The sequence below is a fragment of the Myxocyprinus asiaticus genome, chromosome 24 (genome assembly GCF_019703515.2).
Source record: "Myxocyprinus asiaticus isolate MX2 ecotype Aquarium Trade chromosome 24, UBuf_Myxa_2, whole genome shotgun sequence".
Lineage (NCBI taxonomy): Eukaryota > Metazoa > Chordata > Actinopteri > Cypriniformes > Catostomidae > Myxocyprinus > Myxocyprinus asiaticus.
Window position 1 is genome coordinate 40,846,422 of NC_059367.1, and position 22,899 is coordinate 40,869,320.

The window sequence follows — 22,899 nt, forward strand, 5'->3', positions numbered from 1 at the left end:
TGACCAATTGAAGCAAACCCAGATCATAAACATTGTTTAAATCAAAACGGTGACTTATTTTTTTTTTTTTTTTTTTTTTGGCCAGGCAGTGTAATTTAATTAGTTTAATACTATGATCTTATTACTGCCCTTAAACTAGGAGGTTGTTTTATGTTCAGATTAAAGATAAACTAAGCATATCGTCATATTTACACAGTTACGTCATATTGTCATAATGTGTGAAAATGGAGCATTCTGTATCTGTTACTTTACACAAAGTGAATATTATTTAAGTAAATTTATGCTACAGAATTGTTCGCAGAAAACAAATGCTTTCTGATTTATTTTTATAGTCTAAAATATTTCAGTTATCCTCTTTTGGTGTGTGTACTATAGCTTCAATTCACACTCTCACTAAAATTCATTAATTTTGCCTGTATTCATATTAATAAATCAATTAAACTGGAAAGATGAAGATAAGCAAAACAAAGCTGACTATAATAAAACTTAACCAGCTGCTAGTTATAAAAACACCAGAATTACATTTTGTGTCTTGATATCAGTGTGTGGCCAATAACAATTATGCATTTGAGCAGTCTGTTAATTTTCTCCTTTTTATTGTGTTTTCTTCCAAAATTCATGATGGCTGATTCATAAACAAGGCAAGAAAATAAATCTCCAAACCTAACAAGCAGCATTAAGCTGTAAGGAAACAAATCATTAATCAGACTGTTTACAAACAGTAGCACCGAATGCTTGAGGGGCATCATTAATTAAAAAACAACTCCATATGTTTGTGAATGTCAAAGCCAATGACAGAACATATCTCCATTGGTGTGGTTATCGGTATGCATCACTGAAATGTAAATCTCCTCTATGGAATAATCCCTTCTACACAAGACAATAAATTAAACAGAGTAAAAATGACCTTGCATAGAAGTCACAAATTGCATAGTGATCTGTCAAAACTGCTTTCAATATTCATCGTTAATGTCTACATCAAAGAATGCCCTTTTTGTAACAAAAATATTAAAACAATATTTACACTGCCGTATTCACAATTGTAAGGCACTGTTTCAACATGTTCAAGCACAAACTCCCATTGATTATCTTTTCTAGCCCTTCTTGTGGAAAAGCAGATTCAAGTTTCCAATAGAAAGATCTTAACTCAAGGGTCCACAAATGAGACGGCGATGTATCTAACCCCTTCTACGGTGGGCAGGCCCTCATGGTAGTGAGTGAGGCGTCCTGGGTGCATGAGTGCCCAGCCCTTCCTGGGAGCTTTAATGGAGCAATTGTACCTCAAGAACCGACAGCCACCACCCTGAACAGAAGAGTGAATGTAATAAATAGTCATATATCATTAAAATACTCTGTGCTCTATCAAACTACTTAAAAATAGCAGACAAAAAATATGAAGCATTTTACAATGTATTTGTGTACATGGGCAGTGCAGCACAACCCCTTAAACTCTATGGACCTGCCGGAAGGGGGGCGCTATATTGCGAAAAATGTTTACGCTTACAACGTTTAAAGTATCTGTATACATAAGTCAGGCATAAGAGGTATCATTTGAAAGCTTAGAATCTGAACTCTTTAAAGATTACCATCACTTCTGTATTTATGTTACTTAAAATAACATCACATAACACCTAAATGTTTTTTTTATTTTTGTTGCCCTAATACCACAGTTTGAAAGATTTTCAAAAGAATCACAAAGTGAAATATGATTTCTGTAAGTCATCAAATACAAACATCTTGTTTATGCTCCAATAACTGCTGCTGTAAGCTCCAAATATGCAAACATTTTATATACTTGTCTGTGAGCTTGCTTGGCTGAATAATCCAATGTTATATCTTAGATGCCCAGAACAAAATATGCCATCCAGAAGGAAAATCATGCAAAAAAATAATTTTTTCAACATGTTTTGATGATAAAATGTTATATATATATATATATATATATATCATCGCAAAACAGAGGATCAACATTTTTTAGAAGAATATCTCAGCTCTGAAGGTCCATACAATGCAAGTGAATGGTGACCAGACCTTTGAAGCTCCAAAAATCAAATAAAGGCTGCATTAAAGTAATCCATACGACTCTAGTGAATAAATCCATGTCTTCTGAAGCGATATGATAGTTGTGGGTGAGAAACCTATCAATATTTAAGACCTTTTTGCTATAAATCTCCACTTTAACATTCTGAAAGTGAAAGTTAAGATTTAAAGTAAAAAAAAGGATTGAAATATTGTGCTGTTTCTCACCAAAAGTGATTGCGTCACTTCAGAAGACATATTAAACCACTGGAGTCATATGGATTACTTTTATGCTGCCTTTATGTGATTTTTGGAGCTTCAAAGTTCTGGTCACCATTCACTTGCATTGTATGGACCTACAGAGCTGAGATATTCTTCTAAAAATCTTTGTTTGTGTTCAGCAGAAGTAAGAAAGTCATACACATCTGGGATGGCATCAGGGTGAGTGAATGATGAGAGAATTTTCATTTTTGGATGAACTATCCCTTTAAAGTAAAATTAATTAAGGAGCAGAAAATCATGATTGCTTTTGTTCAAGCAACAGGGAATATCCTTGGAATATCTGGAAGTTTCCACTTCTCAAGCTTTCAGGAGAGTTGCAGGTCAAGACATGTTGCTGTATTACAGTGTGAACATGGGACTCTCATTTTCCAGCAATATTTTGCATGTATAGTGATAGACCATTATATAGGCCAGGACAATTAATTGGGTGATATTTGGCCATTACGCATCAATCGATAACCATGTTCATTTGGCAGATTAACAGAAGTGTTAATTTCCCTTGTATCAGTTCCAAAATATACCAATAGATTTTTCAATGAATGGTCAAAAATGTCATCTTCTTTTTTTTCAAGTTTATGCAAATGTGAGTAAATATTGCAATTTATGCTAATGTAATTAAATATTGCATAAAATAACTGTTTGTTTCACTTCAGAAATGTTGTGTACATGGGATTTGCTGTGTTAAATACAGTAGTATGTATATACAGATGAAGTCAGAAGTTTACATTCACCTTAGCCAAATACACAACTCAGTTTTTCACAATTCCTGACATTAAATCGTAGAAAACATTCCCTGTCCTAGGTCAGTTAGGATCACTACTTTCTTTTAAGAATGTGAAATGTCAGAATAATAGTAGAGAGAATGATTTATTTCAGCTTTTATTTCTATCTTCACATTCTCAGTGGTTCAGAAGTTTACATAAAATTTGTTAGTATTTGGTAGCATTGCCTTTAAATTGTTTAACTTGGGTCAAATGTTTTGGTTAGCCTTCCACAAGCTTCTCACAATAAGTTGCTGAAATTTTGTCCCATTCCTCCAGACAGAACTGGTGTAACTGAGTCAGGTTTGTAGACCTCCTTGCTCGCACATGCTTTTTCAATTCTGCCCACAACTTTTCTCTCAGATTAAGGTCAGGGCCTTGTGATGGCCACTCCAATACCTTGACTTTGTTGTCCTTTTTTTCCACAACTTTGGAGGTATGCTTGGGGTCATTGTCCATTTGGAAGACCCATTTGCGACTGAGCTTTAACTTCCTGGCTGATGTCTTGAGATGTTGCTTCAATATATCCACATAATTTTCCTTCCTCATGATGCCATCAATTTTGTGAAGTGCACCAGTCCCTCCTGCAGCAAAGCACCCCACAACATGATGCTGCCACCCCCATGCTTCACGGTTGGGATGGTGTTCTTTGGCTTGCAAGCCTCAGCCTTTTTCCTCCAAATACAACGATGGTCATTATGGCCAAAAAGTTCCATTTTTGTTTCATCAGAACAGAGGAAATTTCTCCAAAAAGTAAGATCTTTGTCCCCATGTGCACTTGCAAACTGTAGTCTGGCTTTTTTATGGTGGTTTTGGAGCAGTGGCTTCTTCCTTGCTGAGCAGCCTTTCGGGTTATGTCGATATAGGACTCGTTTTACTGTGGATATAGATACTTGTCTACTGTTTCCTCCAGCAACTTCACAAGATCCTTTGCTGTTGTTCTGGGATTGATTTGCACTTTTCCCACCAAACTACGTTCATCTCTAGGAGACAGAATGCGTCTCCTTCCTGAGCAGTATGATGGCTGCTCGATCCCATGGTGTTTATACTTGCATACTATTGTTTGTACAGATGAATGTGGTACCTTCAGGTGTTTGGAAATTGCTCCCAAGTGTTTGACAGTGTTTTATAAGAGCAAAAAACCAATCGAGGCTATGAGTTAAATTGATTTTGCCACGTTAAAATCCACTTCCTTTTGTGCCTAACAACAACACAGTCAAGTGTTATATACATGTTTTTACTCACCTGATAGTCAGTCCCCACTTGATTGAGTGCTATATTGATAGTGAAAGTGGAGGCATCGTGATGAGGTCTTAAGGAAGGCTGTTCATCAGGTTTATACCGAACTACAAATGCCAGATCAAACTGAGCCTGAAGAACACAAACACACAGACAGTTGCACAGATGTCAAGGACATTCTTGCGTAATGAGACAGCACTCCCCCAAAGTTGTTGATGGTGGGGGGGGGGGGGTGCGGGGATTGTAAATGAGATGGCTGGTGGAGTTCAGAGAGCCCACTTGTCTGTGTGGGCACCTTGTGCCGCCCCCGCAAGATGCTGCCCTGGGTGGCTGCCCATGTCACCCATGCCTATATCCGCCACTGCATCTAACATTCCCATTGCCTTCTTTATACTCTAAGACCGGGGGTCTTTTCTGCAAAGCGACACTTTTACAAGCTACATTAATAGTGAAAAAAGATGTACTTTCAAAGTAAAAAAAACAAAGCAAGACTCACTCGTGTGTAGTACCCAGGATACATTTTCTCTGTGACAGGCGCTATATACTCCAACAGGAACTTTTGCCATTCTTTTTCAAAGCCCACCTGATTCATGTGGATATCAATTGTGGGGACATTTTCATATCCACCCTGAATCCTAGTATCCTAAACGCACAAAAAAAAAGGTTCACTCAAAAGAAATACTAAGACAGAAACATATATTAAGACAGAGAAAAACAGCACATACCACATTACCACCTCCTGACCACTGGCCAAAATGTTCCATTTCTTCAACGAGATGATTGCAGCCCAAGTTATTGAAAACAGGGAACCAGTACACATCAGGGCACGGCTACATAAAAAGGTCAAAATAAACAAAGCTTCAAGTATCATGACTTTACAAGAGACTTAAAATCATTAATGGTGTTCGCCAACACTATTGCTAATGGTCAGGGTTCGGCAAAATGCTAAATTTAAGAATTGGCTCCTAAATTCAACTAGCCACACCCCACAGGATGTTGAAGTGGAATTTTAATTGGAATGACAGGAAGAAGAATTTACTGAACTGTAATTCAAAGAAATTCAACACAGGTAATGGCATTCTTGCAAATTAAGTTTTCTTCCACCCCGATACATCAAATAAATATTCATTTATTAAACTGAATAAAATGTATATAAATAAACATTTTGGACCCACTTTATATTAGGTGTTTTTAACTAATATGTACTTAAGCATTTGATACAATGTACTTATTATGTACATACGTGTTGTTGCATTGTACTTACATTTATAGTACCTGCATTTAATTACATCTATAGTGACACTGTTAACCTTAACCCCTAATCCTAATCCAGCCCTTACCCTGAACCCTAACCCTAAACATGGATGCTGTAAAGAAGCCATTTGACCAAACAAACACTACTGTCAGAATCCCTGCTGCTGGTCTTAAAGAGACAGTCCCATTTTAGCACTTGTTCTACATACATAGGTAAATACTTGTAAACAGCACAAATAAGGCATGTAAACAACAAACATGTAACAATATACTGTATACAGTATATGTAATATAATGCATGCAATTTCAATACACCATATTTATTGAAAAATGTCAAAAAAATGTTGTTTAAAAGCTAAAATGTCACCAAAATGATGAAAAAGTAATGATAAAATAAAATTTGTAAGTTTGATATGTCTGTAATTTAACAAGTTTAAAGATCCCCTGTATAATGAATAACATCATAAGCTGAAACAGAATTTTTTTCATACTGTATGCAAACAAAATGGACATTATAACTGAACTATACCCAAATTAATTGAAATTAAAAGCGGAATCGAACCATAATATCGTGTTGTATTGTGATATATCGGATTGTGACATGTGTATCGCAATACGTATTGTATCGTGAGGTGGCTGGCGATACCCAATGTGGCTATAATCATCTCAGTTTTGTCTCTTGGTTGAATACTCACTGTTTCTAAAAGATGGTCTCTCAAAATCTTTGAATAATTCTCATGAATGTATCTCTCCTCCCAGTCCTGGTCCAGGGAATAGTTAAGTACAATAAGACAAAACAAATGGTAAATTAACAGTAGAGCACAAAATAAAATATAGCCTGTCTACAGAATGTCTCGTCTTTCGTATAGTATTTGAAATCTCTGAAATATGTCTCTGAAATAACTACAGTTTTCAATCTTACCACAGGGTTTTCAAAAATCTGCCAGAGATCATTGTGCAAGTGGTGTGTTTGGTAGTTTTCTGTAGATAAAACTCGTCCGAATGTGTACATATTTGTTACAAACATGAAGACTCCCTATGAATTAAAGAAGGAAATGCATAAGATATCAGCCAGCAAGCAATTTAACTTGCGCTATACACAACATTGGGTGATTCTGAAAGCAAAGTAAATGGTAGTTCATGACATTTTGAAAGATGTTTTCACGTGCATCATCCACCTTTTAACTGTTTTTTAAGTCGTGTATTCTGGTGAAATATTTTTCTTGTTTAATATGTATTAAAGTTTCTCTGACCTTGTTTCGGACGTTGGCACAGAAGGCCATATCTGGATCAAGCGTTGCAGATTCAAACAGGTCAGGAGATTTGAGGTCAGTCCTCAGTGCATCTGCTTTCACCAGGAATATGTGAGACACATAAGGTACATTCCACAAACCCCTACAGAAGAACCAGAGAATGATCACATTTTCCATACACGGTGTGAAAATTTCAACACGTTTCTTTTAACAACATGCTAGGTTGTTACTCTGCGACATAAACTTTCATTACACTTATGTTATATTGTTAGGACACTATTTCACATATAATGTATAGTGGAAAGAAAACGTATGTGAACCCTTTGGAATTACCTGAATTTTTTCTAAATTTGTCTTAAAATCTGGTTTGATCTTCATCTAAATTACAATAATGAATCAACACAATCTCTTTTAAGTAATAACACATTAATGATTGTATTGTTCTTGTACATACTGAATACATCATTCAAACATTCACAGTGTAGGCTGGAAAACGATTGTGAATCCCTAGGCTAATGACGTCAACAAAAGTAAATTAGAGTCAGGAGTTGGCATGTTACAGCTTCTTTGACTTATAAAAAGCACTCAAACATTTTGAGTTTAAATCCACAAGCATCTGCTGACATGGACCATGCCTTGCAAAACAGAGATCTCAGAACATCTACTATCAAGAATTCTTGTTTTGCATAAAGCTGGAAAGGATTACAAAGTTATCTCAAAGAGCTTAGATATTGTCCACAGTTAGACAAACTGTCTATAAATGGAGATGATTTAGTACTGTAGCTACTCTCCCTAGAAGTGGCCGTCCAGCCAAGATGACTCAAAGGGCACACTGCAGAATGCTCAATGAGGTAAAAAAGAATCCTAGAGTGACAGCTAAAGACCTAAAGGAATCATTGGAACTGTTTAACATCTCTGTTCATGAGTCTACTATACGGAAAACATTAAACACGCATGGTGTCCATGTCATTACACCACGAAGGAAGCCGCTGCTTTCCAACAAAAACATTGCTGGATGCCTGAAGTTTGCCAAAGGCCATCTTGACACTCTACAAAGCTACTGGGAAAATGTTTTGTGGACTGATGAAACTAAGGTTGAATTGTTTGGGAAGAACACGCAGCACTTTGTATGGCATAAAAAGGGCACGGCATACATGAAAACATCATCCCAACAGTGAAGTACGGTGGAGGGAGCATCATGATTTGGGGCTGCTTTGCTGCTTCGGGGCCTGGTCCGCTTGCCATCATCGAGGGAAAAATGAATTCCCAAGTTTATCAAGATATCCTACAGGATAATGTCATGGTGGCTATGCGCCAGCTGAAGCTCAGTGGGACAATGACCCTAAATAATGAAGTAAATCCAATACAGAATGGCTTCAAAAAAAGAAAATCGGGAGTGGCCCAGTCAGAGCCCAGACCTTAACCCTATAGAGATGCTGTGGAATGACCTCAAGAGAGCCATTAACACTAGATATCCTAAGAATATGGCTGAGCTGAAGCAGTTCTGTAAGGAAGAATGGTCCAAAATTCCTTCTGAATGTTGTGCAGGTCTAATTCGCAGCTAGCGGAAACGACTGGTTGAGGTTATTGCTGCTAAAAGAGGATCAACCAGTTATTAAATCCAAGTGTTCACTTACTTTTTCCATAGCACTGTGAATGTTTAATGAGATGTTTTCAGTAAAAACATGAAAGATTATAATTTTTTGTGTGTTGTTAGCTTAAGCACATTGTGTTTGTCTATACTTGTGGCTTTGATGAAGATTAGATCATTTTTTATGACTAATTAATGCAGAAAACCAGCTAATTCCAAAAGGTTGCATACTTTTTCTTGCCACTGTACATACAGGACCCTCCAATAACAATAGCTCTATGGTTTCATGATAATGGTGAGGTTAGTTCAAATGAAATGAACTAAATATAATAACTTACACCCGACGTCCTTGAACTATGTCCACGTAATCTTCTGACCTGGCGTAGTACCCGTCTGCACTAAGTGCACCCCAGAAGTTCGTCCACAATCGCCCTGGTTTGGTCATCATTGGGGCAATGAAAGGCCTGTGGGATTGATAAAATAGAATAATCACAGAGAACTGACCTATTGTTTTCTCCTGGTGTTAAAGACCCTATGAAATCAAAATTCGACTTTGTAGCTTTTCAGCTTTGAGGTCATCTATATGCAAGTGTACTACTAAAAGTTTTAGCAGATAAATGTATTTGAAATGGACAGTATATCTCTTCTGGTAAAACAGATCAAAAAATATTGTTGACATCATCCTGCACTCGGGGGCTTAAACAAATTTTTGCCCAATAAAATGCCCTTTAGAACGAGAATGTCACTCCCCCACAAGTTAACAGAAAATGTGCTTCATGTAATAACATATAAATGAACCAGTTTAAGTCTAATCAAAAATATGACTTACCATGTTTAAATCTACCTGACTACATTAGGTTACACCAACAAAACATTTCAAGGGGTCTTTAAGAAACCTAAAAATGCTTCTCCTGTGATATATCTTAAGGCCAGTGATTAAATTATTATTTCATTAAAGAACAGAAGACATGAATTCAACACAGAAAACCACTGTGACCCCTCATGTCCATACTATACTTTAAGTCTTCCTTATTTACTTACTTATTGAGCTCAATCAGGATTTTAAGTGTGTCTTCATTCTTTAAAACCACATCCACATCAATGCTGAAGAAGTATTCACAGTCAATGTCATCTCGACACATATCGCTGAAACAAAAAAAAAAAAAAAAAAAAAAAAAATAATATATATATATATATATATATATATATATATATATATATATATATATATAAAATAAAAACAATTACTGTAATATACAAAGCTAATTGGAGTTCTTTGGAATTTTCACAATCAGAAATTTGCTAAAAATTATTATTTTTACAAAAATTGACAATGTAACTGTATTCACAGGTTTTCATAGTGTTCAGATGTACTATATGAATACAAAAGTGTCTATACTGCACATTGCTCAGAATTTAATCTGTGTCTATAAATACTGAGTTGTAGTATGTAAAGAGGACACTTACAAGCCTATATTACGTGATGTCACTGCATCTATACCATCCTCTGGTCCAATCAGTTTAACAGCCTGGTACACAGACTCATGAGACTCTAGAAATGTGCGAACTTGTTTATCATGGTGTGACTCCTACAAAAGAAATGAAATGGGAAGCAATGTCCCGCAGTATATTTTGATGAATGTATATATAGGTATATTACAGACAATTTACAAACTTTACATACTTTATTTTGAAGAGATAGTTCACCCAAAAAAATGTAACATTCAATTTCGTCATATTCTGTGATGATTTACTCCAAACCCAACAGACTTTCTTAATTCCGTGGAACACAACATGATAAATTTTGAAAAATATTCACACTGCTCTCTGACCAGAGACTGTCAAGCTTTAAAAAAAACAACAACAAAAAAAACACCATAAAATAGTCCATATGACTCATGCACTATATTCCATGTCTTCTGAAGCCAATAGCTTTGTGTGAGGAAAAAAACTTAAATTTAAGCTGGTATTCACAGAAAATCTTCCCTCGGAAATCTTGCTTATGCTTCAAAGAGCATACAAAGAAAGAAAGTCATATGGGTTTCCTAAGACATGATGGTGAGTAATTTACGACAGAATTTTCATTTTTGTGAAAACTATCCCTTTCAAAACATTGCCATTATCCATTATCCGGGTTGGGAAGGTTAATTTTAAAAAGTATTCCTCTGCAGATTACAGAATGCATGCTGTAAAATGTAATTTGTAACAAATTCTGTTTGATTACTCAAGGTCAGTAATCTAAATAATTTTAATTGTTTTGACTATAAACAACTAAATAAAGTAAAAAAAATGCACTTCACTGTAAATATATGTTTTCTGAAAAAAAAAAAAAAGACAAAATATCTGATGTAGATTTGCTACTCAAGTAAATTTGTCTTGTTTTAAGGATTTTTACATCTGCAGTACATCATTTGCCCTAATTTCAAAGGTCTTACTAGAGAAAAAAAATAATGCTCTAATGTGAATTTTCTTCATAGAATTCATTATAAAATATAATCGTGCCAGGTAAAAAAAAACGCATGTAAAGACAGGAAATAGCATTTTAGCTTAGCATAAAGCTAAAGGTTTACATGACAATTTACACAAGGTTAACTATTTTTGTTGCTCCAAATTTCAAAACCCCACAGAGTGTACACAACGACATCATTTTCTGATCGTATGTGGATTCTGCTCATAGAATGAGGTAGAAAATATATTATTTGTAGATTTCTATACAATGTTAAAGGCTACATTGGTATTTATTGGATTTGTTTCATTTGTCAAAGTGTTTCTAACTGTTTTTTGTTAAGCTGCAGAAACACGATGTTGCTCCTCTATCAGGCTTCCAAGGGAAAGTTCCTCAATGACGTCATATCCACCTTTTCACTCACAACAATGTGAAAGCACTCGTATGATGAAACAAATCATACGTGTTTCACCGCTGTTCAAAAGCTCCTCGGATTGCATCATTTATATGGATACATGTTTTTCAACTGAATAGACTACATATTAAATAAAATAAATGACAATTAAAGGCAAAGTAATCTCTTCAGTAATCAAAATACTTTTTTGAATGTAACTGTACTCTGATTACCAATGATTTAAATTGTATCTGTAGTGGAATACAGTTACTAATATTTAGTATTTTAAATACGTAATCTCGTTACATGTATTCTGTTACTCCTCAACCCAGGCCATATTTGGGTCACTCTTGGTATTTGGTGCCTTTTGCATCCCGAGTAAAGATCATGATCTTATTGCCTTAAAATGTATATTATTCAATATTTTAAAGCTGTCTTTGACATAAATATAACCATTTAAGCATATTAAGGTTGATTAAAAATATATATTTTTAGACATATTACAGCATTTCAAACCACCAAATATCAAAATTTGTCCTATGTCCCCAGGCTTGTGTATCCCATTTTCATGATGAATACAAGACTTACTATTAGTTATTTTTTTCCCAATTTTTCACATTGTTGGGTACATCTTTCTAATGTGTAAATTGTTTTCAATTATTACATTTATTTTAACAATTACAATAAAGGTTTTTAGCATGTCCCTTAAGTTATTGTCCACTCTGTTATTTTCGACTACTGTCTCTTTAAATGAAAGCTGGCAAAAAGAATTACATCATTTCATAAAGCTGACATAACTTCCTTGGAGGGAAAACAACTTGGGAAGTAAAGTGAGATCCTCAATTTGTTTTATTGTCTAATTTTACTTATTTTATCTTTCCAATCTGATGTGGTCAACCTTAATACGTCCACTCTGTTGAGTGAAATATGAAAAGTCAGTAGTAGTTCAGATTTTTTAAATCAACATTTTAAAATCCATTCAATTCTTTATTTGATAAACCTTCTATGTTAGCTTCTTTTTGCTCAGACATGGTGCAATGGCTGACTAGGTCAGAATCTCCACTCTGTTAAGTCAGAAGACCTATTATTGTGACCACCCCGTTAAGCATTTCGTTTTTGTTTTTTTAATAAATGCATTGGAGAGAAAGTAAGTACAATTCATACATAATATTTTTATATAATGTATTAACTGATAAGCTTTTAAGAGGACAAAGGGACAAGATAATGTACACAATGCCCATACATTTAAAACATAAGTCTTTCAAATTGTTGTTAATTTGTCTCTAACATGGTGGACATTTTTGGTACTCCATTTAATTTATTTAGTTTCATAAATGCTTAAATGTATTTACCTGAGCTTGAACATTTTTCAAATGTTTTATATCTCCCTATCATGATTACACAAGAAGGGATTTTAAAACCTGTGTTTGATTTTCTAACTGTTATGATGTCCAAAAGGCACCGAATACCAGGAATGACACTATTAGTACAATATCATAATTTCTTACATTTACTTGAGTGAAAAATTTAGCACATTCATTAAACCTGCAATCTGTAAGCAAAATGACAAGTTAGGTAGAAATTCAGATGTACAAGAGGACCTGTGTCCTCAATAAAAATAATGTAATCATCTGATCTGGTTTACTTTGCTTTCATCTAGTGGTCGACTGATAAAGCACCTTATTTTCATCCTACCGCCATATACAGGCAGCATTTTCCTGGTTTCAGACGCAGCCTTGAAGTTGCACTCACGTGCTCGTGCGGATCCAGCGTGAGCCTCAATCTCCTGACAGTTTAAACAGCCTGGATCGCCTGCTTGTGAGTGACCATCATGACTTGTGAATGAGAGGAATTTTTATCCTGATCCTGAAGTTTTTGATTCTGGCTGATGGAATACGTTCGACGGGAAGAAAACGCTGGATTTTCGTGAGGTTCATGAATTACACGTTTAAACAAGATATCTGCTTATTTGCAGATGGTATATAATATAAGTTTTATTGATATTTGCCTTTTATCATTAGAAAAGTTACAGGGAGCTGTTGAGGAGAGACTGTTAGAATACATGCTTCAGAGGAAGATTTATAAGTGCTCCACAGGATGCTGGATCTGCTGAAGCTGTGTGAGGTTTGTTTATTACATTTGTTTAAACGAGATATGCGCATATTTGCAGACGGTATATGATTAGTTTTATTGAGATTTGCCTTTTTCTCATTAGACAAGACAGTTAAATGTTACAGGGAACTGTTGAGGAGAGAGAGGTAGAATGAAACAGGCGAGCACTTTAACATTATGAGCTCAAACGCGTCTGCCGTGTTCCAACTTTGATAAGTGGACCGTTTAAATGAGACTGTGTTGCACACTGGTCTATTATTGTAGTAACACGATGGTACGTAACAACAAACCCTGACTGATTGTTTACATGTCTCTGTCGCTTCACATGCAAGCAGTCGATTTTCAGTGCCCTCAAGAAAAGAAAAGAAAACGGCAAAACTGGAAAATGTATCGGCCGATATTGATAATTAAAAAAGTCAGAGGCGATATATCGGTCGACCACTACTTTCGTTTGCCTTTTGCTGAATAACACTGAATGACCCAGCTTATGAAAAAAATGAATAATGGCACACTTTATTGAAAAGAACAGGGCGTATTACAAGTTGATGGGGAACCTGACCTGTTTTCTGATTTTGCCATTGTTGTTTAGGAAAAACAAAAAAACAGTAGCATTCAAGAGATGATGGAATAGCTGTAGTTTCTCCAAAGTTCGGTGCATACAGTTGTCGATGGCGCTTCGGAAAACTTCTTACCAGCTGATCTAGGCGAATTTTTGCACACATTCCTTTAAGTGTTATTAAAGAGAATGTTAGAGAATGAGAATTTATAAAAAATAATGCTACAACTATAAAATATTACAATTTTATAAGGACAAGTGAGGTTGTTTTGCACAGCAACCACTACGAATGTACTGTATGTAAAATCTGGTAATTATATACATATACAGGAAATACCAAATCCCATGGTAAAAATGGTGGTAAGCATTCTGTTTGGTGTAAATTAGAGATCTTCATTGTATACAAAGTGTTACATGTGGCGACATCAATCCAGTCTGATCTGTATTCGTATGTATGACTTTTTTGTCCCTTACTACTTAAGATATTACGTTTTTTATCAATTCAGAAAATAATGCACACCAAGTACTTTGCACCAACCAAATCAAGAACTTTTAGAGCCACATAACGCAGTCACTAAATGACCTTTTAGCCCTAGCCAATGTTATCACAACACAATGTGGATTTTAGTTTAATGGTTTGTTACCCATTCATGCCAATAAAACTGCATGTTTGAATGTGTTATGTTTACTTTCTTCTGTAAAAATCAATGCTCAAATGCTCAAATATAATCTTGTTTTGCATTGGCTTTAAAGTATTTGCTGTATAAGAAGCAGATGTTTATTGACTGACATGTAATACAGCTAAAATAAGTTCCAAAGCATCACTTTATGTGTGGATAACTAATACAGTGCTCGTGAGCATACATATGAGCAGATGTACATACGCAGAGATGATTTACACTTAATGTAAACAGTAAATGTAAATTGTGTAAAACAGTTAATATCATGTATGGATCACAGGTGCAGCATGATTTAAGAGCATAATTGGAAACATAGATACATAGAAGAGGTATAAATCTGTAACATAATATCTTACCTGGTTATAGATAAATAATCTGAGTCGGTTTTTAGGGTATTTGAGATTGAATAAGTGCTCAAAGAACACGGTGACAAACGGAGTGGGCTGCTGGATGAAAACCCCGATGACCACTACAGGATATTCACTCTCCTGCAAACAAACAGCAAGTCTAAATAAACACTCTGCAATTTCTAACTGAAAAAAAATGAATCATCTAAAGCTTAAATTAATTTAAATGTATATGCTTTACTGTAGCCATGACTATGACTGTGTCTGAGATTATTAAGATAAAGTCATATAAGGATTAGAATAAGAGCAATAAACACAACAATATCTTCCTTAAATGTCTCCAGGGTTCGCTATTTTCACTGAAATTTAATTCAATTAAAAACTGAGGAAAAGTAAATGTAAGGCTCACCTGGAGTCCAGAAAGCAGTCGCAAATCCTTATTACAAATTGTGCATCCCGTCTCAAATGTCCACAGGTTTGGGATGTAGTTCCCCAGATAGTTTATCTGAAGCTGAAAGACACAGCATGTAATAAAAATGATGAAAATGAAGAAGACAGATCTTGCTTATTCATTACAGTTATATGAATAATGATGGTAAATCGCGTTACTTTGGTGGGTCCGTTGCCGTGGATTATAACAGGAAGTGTGTCAAAAAGTACATTTCTGGCTCGCACACGTTTATCTTCAAACTTCAGCACAACCTCATCTGTTCATGAAAATAAACTAAGATTAATAATATGATCTTTCTGTAGCCACACAATTGTTAGTATAATTCAATTGTGTAAAAAAAAAAAAAAAATTAATTGTAGAGTTCTCGAATCTGAATTTTTACTAGTAAAATTTTAATTATAGAGCTCTGTAAAAATGCAATTATGACGAGTAATGCTGAAAACATTAAAAGAACATTTGACCTTTCATAATAGCGTCACATGCGGCTCGTGGCACGCTCATGATGATTCGCTGCTTCCTGGAGCGTTACGCCAAAATAAAAGCCAAATTTAAGAAATTACGATTGAAAATGTATTATTGTTTATAACACGGGCCTCTGGAATACTCGATTCTGATTGGTCGAGTATTAGTGGTTTGATATTAAATATATATATATATTATATATTGAATAATAACTTCACATCTGGGGATCAAGACATATCAGACCGGTAATCCGGGTATTGCGAGTCATCTTTCCTACTTCTCGGATAACTGCTATCTCTACAATTAATAAAATAACTTCAACTTAAATCAGTGATTTTAATGTCTATTTATTTATTTATTTGGCATACAGTCTTGTAATAAGCTGTATTAGCAATCAGATGGTCATTATTTACAAAATAAACACCAACAGAACTCGGAGAACTCGCAATCCGGAGGAGGAATTCAGCTGTTCAGTGACTTCTCACAAAATAAAAAAATAAAAAATAAAAATTAATGAAAATCCAAACTTTATGTCCATTTATTTATTTGTTTGTTTAGTAGCCATGTAATAAGCAGGACAATGTACAGTCAGATTATTATTATTAATAATAACAATAATAATATTTGACAAATTACAACTATATTTAAATGAACTGAGTAATGTAATATTCTACTACAACTAAAGTGTACACTAAAGAATCTTTTCCACATTCCAGATCCACATACAATGTGGAGAAAAAGTGCCAATAGAACTAGCTTCATGTTCACTGAAGATTTACACTTGAATTACTGTAAATTTTGCTGTTGCATTATGCAGTAGAGTAGTTAACAACAAAGGTTTTCTTAATGGTCAACACATTTTTATGCAGTTCTTCTCTGTCTACTGTCTATTTCTACAGTGCATCACTAATCATAAGACAAATGTTTTTTGTGAAACATTTAATGTGCCTAAATCCCCATTCACACCACTAGCGGCATATCGACACGATCCCATTCATTTTCAGTGAGAGCATTCTGAGTGAGTTTGATTCATATATTGACATGACATTCGTTTTGTTTAATGATATGATGCTTTAAGCACTGCTGCAGATTATATAAAACACTCTCCCCTGGAGAATGTTCATTTTTAGAGGCAAGAGAACTGATTCCTGGTCAAACTAGAATGATATCTTCGTTTAATCGGCAGTATCGTCTGTCATCAGCATTTCAAAAGCTACTATGGCCAGTTGTGCAGTCTACCAATCACGTTAGAGCGGCCTCAGATGTAGGAACCCCCACTAGTGACACAGATCACAAAGTCTAGCGGCACCAAACGTCAATGCCGCCGGCAGTGTGAACAGGGCTTAAGGCTTTTGCACAGCATATCTGCCTTACTCTACCGGGTCTTTTTTGACCCAAACAGAACAGTCGTTAGAAATTAGAGAAGAAATTAGAGTCAATTTTGGTTTCATACTGATTTTAAAGGTCTAGTTAAATGGCTTAAAACATCCACTGGTCTGAGAAAATGTTTTCTTATGACATGATTTCCTCCACAAATGTTTAGGTGTATCTCTCTTGGGTAAGTGTAATGGATACCTCTGATCTACAAGAACAGTAGAAGCTTTTAAAGCATTTTTTTCAGAGGTTGAGGAACCAGGAAATTAATTATCCTTGACTTAACATGAAAGAGGGCTTTAAAACAGTAAAACACTTTTTCACTTTTATGTTTTTTTGTGTCTTTTAAAGTTTGAAATAGACATTTTTCAAACAGAATCAATGAGGGGAAATGTGCTTAAAAAATCTTAATGGTCCTAAATTTAGACTTCATATTCTTTGTGTAAAAATATAATTTCATATTATTATTTTTATTTTTTATTTTTTTTGGTAAATTCAGTGCCATGACAACGCAATGCCAGTAAACTCTGCAAGCGTTTTTATCATATTAAAATTGTGTAGAACAGAGATTGTGTAACAATAAATGCTGTTAACACGTATAATGTTTACATCTTACGGCTATACTATGAAATAGTATGTATTTTATCATTTATGGACTTGCCCCATATACTTCCATTGTAAGTTCCTTACTGTAACAGCAATTTTCTCTTTTTTTAAATAAACGAGGGATGATTTGAAAATATTTTCTGTTGTAATAAACAATATGCCACAAATGCTATCGATTGAGTTTAATTTGTATTGAACCTGGAATATTCTTTTGACTAACTCTAAAGTGTTCGTAGGGCAGCAACAAACATTTTGTCTTAGAGATAACCTATTTCTATCTGCCAATGGAAGACTTTTGAGAAAATACCACTCAAAAGTGTCACAGGAACAATGAAACTCTTGTTTAATTTTTGGTGACCAATCTCTTACAAATGACAGCATAACTAAATATTTAAGGTGCAGTAATGGCCCTTTCCCAGACAGAATGCACAGTGTCTTCTTTTAACCAAACTATAGCTGCAGTGTGGTACAGCTGGACTGTAACTCCCTGATGGATGTGTACGTGTGCGCAGGCACATCTTACAGTTAGCTCCAGAAGTGTCATTACAGGCAACTGGGAAACTCACTCTCTACCCACAGTCTGGCTGCGAGTCAAAACTACAGCTGCTTGCCGAGCAGAAAATGGCTTTTAACCCAAAGAGAAACTCATATGAAACCAATCAGCATTTTGAGACCTTCAGCAAAGCATTTAGTAATTACTTATTAAACAGACAGGTTACAGAAAGAGGAAATTTCCCAGCAGGTATCAGGGCAAGAACTGCACTGACACTGCAGTTTGGACAGTTTTCCTAAGAGAGCTGATGCTAGTAGAATTTGGCCTATTTAAAGGAGCAATTTTCCAATTAAACCTTACAAAACCTTCTGTAAGTGCACCAAATGATCCACTTACCAAGGGCTCCATGAAGATTCTGGAACAATCTGCACTTGTTGTCCAAAGTTATATTTATAGATTTCTAAAGAGGAAATGACAGGGAAGAAAATGTCAAAATGCAGCGTAAACACATTTAATATGTGCCATTTTCTGAAAACTGTGAACTTCTGAAAGCATGGCAAAATGTCGTAGAACAGAGCTACAAAGTTTTATGAAACCACATTATGTGTAACTGAAAAAAACTCTGCACAAACACTCACTCTTTTCTCTGGGGTGATATATATCTTGGTGTAAAACAGTTGATCACTGTCACTGTCCTTTCCTGACCAGTCAGAAAGCATTTCTTTAAGGTTGGCTGCATAGCCAATGAAACCTAGAAATAAAACAGCCAGTGTTACAATGAAATCAGCCTACAGGACTTGGGATGGGAACATGCAATTGTTAACACAAGGATATAATTCTATTTGATCTAAAAATCTCATTCTCACTGACGTAATGCAAAATGATTTGTAAGTATACATCATGATAGTAGTTGTTGAATTTATTTTACTTTGTGCTGATTTTGTGATTGTGTCCAGACAGGATGATTTGTATTACCATATTGCAGTAATGAGACAGTTGTCGCATTAAAACAATGAAAACATCTGAGGCAAGTGTACTTAATTGTCATGAAAATAATGTCACAGTCCTAATCTTTTGATTTAACATTTATGTGAAATATAACCCAGACATTGATTGGTGAGATTCACCCATAAATAATGATGTGTGCCATAAACATTTCAATTCTGAACTCAAAACTATACAGGATGTTTGTGTAAGAACAGGCACTACCAGAACTAGCAGTATAGCTAAAACTCAATAATACCAGAACAGAGACAAATACATGCCTCCTGCTCCAAGAAACCTCTTCCCTTCCCTGACGTGCGGATGTTTGTCTTCTAGGTGACGGTCTGGCCAGATCAGAGTCTCTGAAGAGAACACAACTTTGTGTTTGACCTGCTGAAACTTCTTCAGCAGCTCTTTTGGACCAGAAGAAAAGATCACGTCATAGCTGTGGAAAGACCAAGTCAACGATCAAGACTCCTACCAATTCAAGGAATGTTCCATTTACAGATATAAAGGAGGAGATAACTACCTATCCACAAATAGAATGACTTTGTTCTCCTCCTGTATCTCCTCCAGAGCAGACTTCAACAAGCGCACTTTCTGTCCTCCTCCTGGAGGTGACATATAATCTCCACCCTGCCATGTTTCTCCCTTCCCGAGAACCTAAAAACAGCAAAAGAATGAGGCATCAGTTTGTAGATTATAGACCTTTAACAGTGTAATAGAGTGAATCTCACAAAAACTGTTAAAAAAATACCAGGATTATAGCTTATTTTACCCCAAAATTTAAAGGAAAAAAACAAGAATTTACAGTGCATAAAGAAAATGAAGCCATTTTGACCATTTAGTTTCAATAAGAATTGTCAGTCACCTGATGTAAGCTAAAACAAATATTATATATATATATATATATATATATATATATATATATATATATATATATATATATATATATATATATATATATATTATTTCAATTACTGTATTACAGATTACAGAATTTGGAGATAAATGTGCTTAAACTGTCATGAAAACAATGTCACAGTGCTAATAATAATGGTCCTAATATATATATATATATATATATATATATATATATATATATATATATATATATATATATATATATAGCCAGACGTTTTTCTTTGTGAGATTCACCCAATGCTGAACACAAACAAAGATTTTTACAAGAATATCTCAGTTGGTCCATACAATGCAAGTGAATGGTGGCTAGAACTTTGAAGCTTCAAAAAGCACATAAAGGCAGCATTAAAGTAATCCACATGACTCCAGTTGTTAAATCCATATCTTGTGATGCGATCTGATAACTGAGGGTGAGAAACAGATCAATATTTGAGTCTTTTTTACTATAACGTTTCCTCGCTGCCCAGTAGGTGGCAATATGCACAAAGAATTTGCCAAAAACAAAAGAAGAAGTATGTGAAAGTGAAAGTGGAGACGTATAGTAAAAAAGGACTTAAATATTTCTCTGTTTCTCACCCACACCTTTCATATCGCTTCAGAAGATATGGATTAAACCATGGCATCATATGGTATAGATTACTTTTATGCTGCCTTTACGTGCTTTTTGGACCTTCAAAGTTCTGGCCACCATTCATTTGCATTGTATGGACCTACAGAGCTGAAATATTCTTGTAAAAATCTTTGTTTGTGTTCAGCAGAAGTAAGAAAGTCAAACACATCTGGGATGGCGTTTGTGGGTGAACTATTCCTTTAACATTCTCCTCTGTTAACATGCTCAATAAAAATATATTTAAAAAAGGAAGATGTTGAGAAAGTGTTGCACCTTGATGGTGTAATTGAAGTGTCGTACAGATCTCAAGAAACGCCTGAAGCCATCAGTTTCCTGTGTGGCTACAGTCAGCACTAGAAGGTCTCCTGAGAGAGAGTAAAACTCAAGTCAGTGTTAAAGTAGTTGCAGCCAATATTTGTTAAACATCTCCACAGCTGCTCGGTTCCTCTGCCTACGTGCAGAAAGAACACTGTCTAATGGGTATTCTACATCCCTTTTCTTCTCCAGAGGATCACACGGGAATTCCGTACACAACTGGAATATTAAAATGCTCTTTAACAGCATGAAAGCTAATTTTGCTGCAAATGTTAAATGTCTTTTAAAGGGGGGTTCTATATAATTATATTTACATCTGACTTGTCTTGTTATGTAATCTAAACGCATTCCTCCTGGTCACGTTTAGCGAGAATACTCAAGTATGTAACAAATATCAGTTAGCTTAATGACGCCTTTTCGCTGCTTAACAGTAAACGCAAGACCTTGAGTAAAGACTTTGCAGTGTGTTTAGTAGTTATTCGTCGTTATAAACTCTGCACTGATTTTACGCGGATCTGTAATGATACCTGCATGAACGGTCCACGTCAGCGGCCTGGGGCTCTTCATAATGTCCGGATAACTTCACCGAATGCATATGAGATTTGTGTAACGAAGCATTTACATTATTCATTGTAAAACAGCGATAGTGTGTTAGAATATCACGTACAGAAGAGGTTATCTAAGATGATGATAAGCTGAAATCGTTGGCTTACCCTCGGGGATCGGTCCCTGCTCATGACAGTAAATCGGGGAAAATAACGTAAACAAACACAATAGAAAGATCAGAGTTGGTCGTCTCATACTTGGATCCGTTAATCTTCAGCCCTCTGCAATAACGGCGACTGATAAAATAAGTTCTTTCCTCGAGAGAAAGTTAGTTGTAAATTACTGTACAAACATAGCCAGCCCACTTCTGCCTTTCCCCACCCCTCGAATGCAGCCCACAAGATCCCTGACCACACGTCACAGAGGAACATTATTACCTTTGATGAAAACTATTGAGAATCATGCTTCCAATGCTGACGAGATGTCATGTGCACCATCATCACCACCGCCGACATCAACAGTTAACATGCAGTTTTTATTGCAATATAATCACGAACTTTCTCAAGGAGTTTAAATCAGTGTTTTATAGGAGGATATTTTCAAGGATAGTATAGAATATAAGGAATATATAGGATAATTCCGGTTTCAATGTTAAGCTCAATCAACAGTATTTGTGGCATAATGTTTATTACCACAAAATTAATTTTGACCTGTCCCACCTTTTCTTTAAAAAAAAAATACAATAAAAAAATGCATGTAAACATGATTTTAGTGTGGTAAAATTGCTTACTAACCTTTTCTGTGTAAAGTTACATTCAATTTTACAATTGTGTTGCCATGATGTGACATTGTAAAGCCTAATATATTGGTGATGATGATTAAGCAACTTTAGAGGTCAGTTTTAACAGAAGAATTAATGTCACTATTTTTCAAGCTTCACATTTTGCCTTTAAACCTTCCAAAAAATGGCCCCATTCACTGTCATGGTAAGAGCCTCTTTGTAACCTCTTTCTTTTATACAGAAAAGGAGGGATACGTCTTAATTATTTTTTGTGGCAATCAACAGTATGCCACAAATGCTGTCAGTTGAGCTTAAAGTGATAGTTCACCAAAAATGAAAATTCTCTTATCATTTACTCACCCTCATGCCATCCCATCTTTGTATGACTTACTTTCTACTGCTGAACACAAACAAAGATT

At 35.2% G+C, this 22,899-nt stretch overlaps 1 protein-coding gene across 1 annotated transcript; it reads right to left on the bottom strand.

Annotated features, from left to right (window-relative positions):
* Window positions 1–575: 575 nt before the first annotated feature.
* LOC127414474 (procollagen-lysine,2-oxoglutarate 5-dioxygenase 1-like) lies at window positions 576–22,070 on the bottom strand. The gene is made up of 19 exons (XM_051652515.1): window positions 21,867–22,070; window positions 21,112–21,203; window positions 19,834–19,967; window positions 19,586–19,749; window positions 18,959–19,071; window positions 18,717–18,780; window positions 15,544–15,641; window positions 15,344–15,445; window positions 14,944–15,075; window positions 9,867–9,988; window positions 9,441–9,545; window positions 8,738–8,863; window positions 6,809–6,950; window positions 6,478–6,591; window positions 6,251–6,316; window positions 5,027–5,131; window positions 4,798–4,944; window positions 4,308–4,433; window positions 576–1,303 (listed from the first exon to the last, which is right to left on the bottom strand). The coding sequence occupies exons 1-19, from the start codon at window positions 21,952–21,954 to the stop codon at window positions 1,148–1,150; spliced, it is 2,196 nt and encodes a 731-aa protein (XP_051508475.1). The 5' UTR covers window positions 21,955–22,070; the 3' UTR covers window positions 576–1,147.
* Between the last annotated feature and the right edge of the window lie 829 nt (window positions 22,071–22,899).